Source organism: Falco peregrinus, chromosome 19 (assembly GCF_023634155.1).
Source record: "Falco peregrinus isolate bFalPer1 chromosome 19, bFalPer1.pri, whole genome shotgun sequence".
Classification (NCBI taxonomy): Eukaryota; Metazoa; Chordata; class Aves; order Falconiformes; family Falconidae; genus Falco; species Falco peregrinus.
In genome coordinates this window covers 4,435,241-4,439,842 of record NC_073740.1, presented here as the reverse complement: position 1 = coordinate 4,439,842, position 4,602 = coordinate 4,435,241, and the positions used below count along the sequence as shown (strand labels likewise).

The 4,602-nt window shown below is 40.4% G+C and overlaps 1 protein-coding gene across 1 annotated transcript; it reads right to left on the bottom strand.

The window, feature by feature from the left end:
* Nucleotides 1-334: 334 nt before the first annotated feature.
* LOC106112213 (claw keratin-like) lies at nt 335-4,295 on the bottom strand. The gene is made up of 2 exons (XM_027780654.2): nt 3,876-4,295; nt 335-1,330 (listed from the first exon to the last, which is right to left on the bottom strand). Exon 2 carries the CDS (start codon nt 1,307-1,309, stop codon nt 755-757), a length of 555 nt encoding a protein of 184 aa, XP_027636455.1. The 5' UTR covers nt 1,310-1,330; nt 3,876-4,295; the 3' UTR covers nt 335-754.
* Nucleotides 4,296-4,602: the final 307 nt, after the last annotated feature.

The window sequence follows — 4,602 nt, the reverse complement described above, 5'->3', positions numbered from 1 at the left end:
CAGCCCCTGCTGAGCGTTAGAACAATTTCCTTAGGGATAGTCACAGAATGAGTGGTAATGACCCTGAGTAACTGACCTAACTTCAGAGTTATCTTGGGTTTGAGTTGGAGTTGTACCAGACAACTTTTTCTGCTCTATTTATTAGTATGTATACCGTGGTAAATATCAGAAAGGGAAAAAATACTTTATTGAAAAATTTCTAACAAATTACGTTGGCCACACAGAGGAATTAATTCTCTAATGAAAGTCCTCAATTAACGTGTAAGACTTGATGCCCAAAGTTAACTTCTTTCAGACTAGAAACTGCAGTGAAATGAAAGCCAGAAGACGGTGCTATGATGCAACAGGGCTTTAATACAAACAAAAAGTGGAATACATTCTTGCAGAATGAGGCAATGCAGAAACAAAGAATGTAATTTCCATTTCAACAAGGACTACAATCAATCAGTCATTCAGGGGAGCACAGGGCTCACAAGAGGTTCTTCTTTCAGCTGGACACTTTCACAGTCAAGTCCCATTACTTATTTTAGCCTCATCAGGTTCAGGAAGAACAAAACATAACATGAGCAAACGACAAAGTGAGACAACATTGGTGTTGTAAGCCTTAGATAAAGCGCAGAGATCCCAAGCAACCCCAGCTCCTATCGACATTGGCTGGAGCAGAGGCTGCTTGGCAAGTCTGATTTTCAGGTCTATATATCAACTGCTAGTTTTTATTTTATTGTTCTTTCAGTCATTACTCTCTCCTAAAGATTTAAAATGGCCCATAGTTTCCATAGCGATACCTATAATACCCTCTGGAAAAAAGGGGGAAATAATTTCTACCATATCCTGAATAAAATGAGTTTCGGTAAAAGCTTCCCAAACGGGAGATTCCACCACCACATGAGCCCTCCCCACCACTTGAACCCCCTCCCATGCCACCACAAGAACCGCCTGAACCATGGGAGCCCATCCCATAGGAGCTGCCTCCACCACAGGAACCACCAGAGCCCATTCCTCCACCTCCGGAGCCCATTCCTCCACCTCCGGAGCCCATTCCTCCACCTCCAGAGCCCATTCCTCCACCTCCAGAGCCCATCCCACCCTCAATTTCAGGCATGGCAGTTCCTACAAAACTTTCCTGAGGGCAAGAGCTGATAATGGGTCCAGGGAATGTCACGACAACGGGTGGCGCATACACGATTGCTCTTGAATCGCCGCATGAGCTGATACACGGTTCATTCCAACAGTTGACGTAGGGTTGTGGGCATGTCGGTTCACACGGCGCACCACAGCGGGAGCTAAGCATCTGTCCATAGGAAGACATCTTTCCAGAAGGCAAGCCAACCTGCAAGGCAGAGAGTACACTAGCCCGGTAAAATTACAGCCAGAGGAGTGAAAGAACAAACTGTGTTATCAGAACGTGGGTTGTGCAGGTGTGTTGAGTGGCATTCCCCTGAACAGATGCAGATACACATGTCCCAGTTGTCTACACTAAACTTAAGAGTTTGTGATTTAAAAGAAAAAAAAAAATAAAAATAATCACCATTTCTAAGGGAACAATCCCTTCTACTCTGAAATAGAGTTGTGCATTACAGATCTCACCAACCAAGTGAGATGAATTGCTGAGTAGAGGCTTCGAAGTCTACTCCCACTCCTCTCTAGTGCTCCATTGCCCCGTAGCCTACTCCTAAAATGACCTCTGGAAAAATGCCTCTCTGGCCTTTTCTCACATCATTGCCTGTGCTGGTCTTTTTGTCTGGGAGTCAGTCCCATCCCAATAATGTTTTTGGAGTGTCCTGTCTCCACAGATAGATGTTCAATTCCTAGGCATTGCTACCATCCACGTTTTTGAAACTCCCAATCTGTTTTCTTTTGCCGACATGTGGCAATGCCTATATCCACCCTATTTGCAAGTTACAGTTTTCAAGATATATACATATATCTCAATGTTTATAGATAATAAGGTCCTACCCTAAAATAGGGTAGGATATATAACCTCGTATTAACACTACCTATAAATCCATGTCTATAATTATAAACTGATTCAGTTAAATCGGACTTACCCAGTCACCAAGAAGAGTAAGTCAGCAGAGGCAGCTACAGAGACCTGAGTTACGAGCACTTTTATATGCTGTCATAGATTATAGAAATTGGGAGATACCTTTACGCAACCGTTCTCTGCATCTTGTGAAACAAATGTTTTCCCCTGGTGATGCCTTCCTTTGTTGCAACTGTTTTGATAACAGCTTATGATATTAGATCATGATTATTAGATGATTTACAGTCCCACACAACATGCTGCGTCCATTTCACCCACCTTGTCTTTTTGTTGAAAATATCACAATAAATTGAGTTTGGGTTTCTCTTAAATACTTGCTAATACTCTTGAAGGTAGCTCGGAGATGGATAAACTACATGCTGCTAGTAAGCACAGGATTCCAGTTTATCATTTGTCATCTCAGACAATAATAATCAGTGGTCTTCTGGATTTTTCCTCTTTAAAGCTAGGAAGTTTTTTAAATTAAATAGCCACTAGCGTCCATGGCCCTTGTGTACTTGCTCCAGGGGCTTTGGGAAGGAAGTTTATGGCTTGGGACTGTCCTTTGGAGAGATGTTCTCCTACATGACTATGCCACATCCCAGGTAAGTAGAAAGTAAGAGATACCAAAGCAGTTCATGCATTCTCCTGTGAGCACTAGGGTCAGGCACAATAATCCAGTTATCAGTTCAGCCAAAGACAGCACCTGCCCAAGCTTTTACGGTTTATCATCAGTTCCTCATCTCAAGGAATCATCCCCTTCCAAGGTGCCTTCAGAATAAAAACAAAAAAATACTAATAACTATGAATAAATTGAATTTTCCTTTCTGTGTATGCTTGTTGAAGGCCAATATGAGGAGAGGAATAATATGTTACCTGTGGGACTAGAGGATCCAGAGGAAACATTACCTAAAGTACAGGTGTGTAACACAGAACATATTCACAAACGCCAATTCTGTGATTCACATAATCACCTATACATTAAAAAAAACCAAACCAACCGCAAACTAAAAAAAAAAACCAAAAAAACCCTCTTAAGTACATTTTTATGGTAAATTATTAAAATTAAAGCTAAAAAAACCCCACAAAAACTAAAACCCCAAACCAAATAATTTTATTTACATTTCATGACCATTAAATCAATATAATGACCAGAGGAATGTACATGTATGCAGCCAATAGAGATGTGACAGCAAGCTGCACAGAATAATGAGTCACGTAATTTGTGGGAATGAGAAGCAACTAATAATTAGAGCGATTGACAGCTGAAGCAATCAAAGGAGTTGCCAAACCAAATATTTTATAAAAGTTAATAAGGTTCTCATTGTTTTTGAGGTTTTTCCAATGTATAGAAAATTTGTTCAAAACACAGCTTCTTAACACACCCCACAGAAAATCACACTGGCTTCACCATCCATGCAGTTTGCTTTCCACAACCGATGCTTTTCCCTTGGCAGCTTTAAGTAAGGGGAAATCTTGTTTTACAGAAGTTAGAAAGCCAGAAGAGCAGATATCAGACTTTCAAGCTCAAACTGTAGTCGGCCCTCATATTCTCCAGATACCCTTTTAAAAATATAGCATGCAAAAAAGTTAATTGGCAATAAGCCAACATCCCCTTTCACAATGCCTGAACCCCAGCTGCCTTACATCAAAGAATTCTTTTAAAGATAAAGAGATATCCTCCCTCACCAGGTTAGAAAGCTAAATGCTTCTGAAAAGATGAAGGAAAAAACCATCAGGGATTCTGTATTTTTCTCTACGAAGAATTTGTTGCTTCGTATACAGAGCAACAAACTCACGTAAAGCAGCAGCCTGAGGAACCCCAGACTTACAGCTTTAGGTATAAACTCACCCCACATAAAGCAATTTTGAAGCATTATCTGAAAGATTCCTCATCTTGTTTTTTCCTAGCATGTTGTTGTTGTTGTTGTTGTTGTCGGCAGACTTTTTTGATTTTCTGGTTTTAGAAATGCCAGTACTGTGCTCTGATTCTTACCCAGCTGCTTTGCATATGAAGATTAAATCTGAAAGAGGAAGCTGGTTTAATTGCTATTGCTCTCACCTGTGCCATGCTATAATTTTCTAAATTGGTCTGAACACTCGCTTGTCTTAAAGGAAAGAGCCTATATTATTATCGCAGGTTGTAGCAAAACATTATCCTTAACCTTCATTTTTCCACAGATTTTATCATAGCAATTCCAGCGCTCCTAAGGGAATAACAAACAACACCATGCAGCAAAGTAAATAGGCTAAAACTGGGAATCATTGTGCAAGAGGCCAAAGGTAAGGCTGCTTTGCATCCTGGACGTCCATATTTTGGCGTAGGTTTCCAGGGTGGTCTAAGAGCTGTCACCTGGAAAACGATTTCCAAAACTGCTCAAAGTGAAGGGTCAATATTAATGAGTGCTTTTTCGTTGCCTAATTGGAAGACTGAAGATGAAATAAGGAACTAAGGGACTTGATCACCACTGTCTGCTTTTTCATTATCTGCATATTTGATGCTATTATATTGCTCAGACCAGAGCAGTATCTCAGTTTTGTATTTTGATGTTCATTTAAAGTTGTGCATTACATTTACT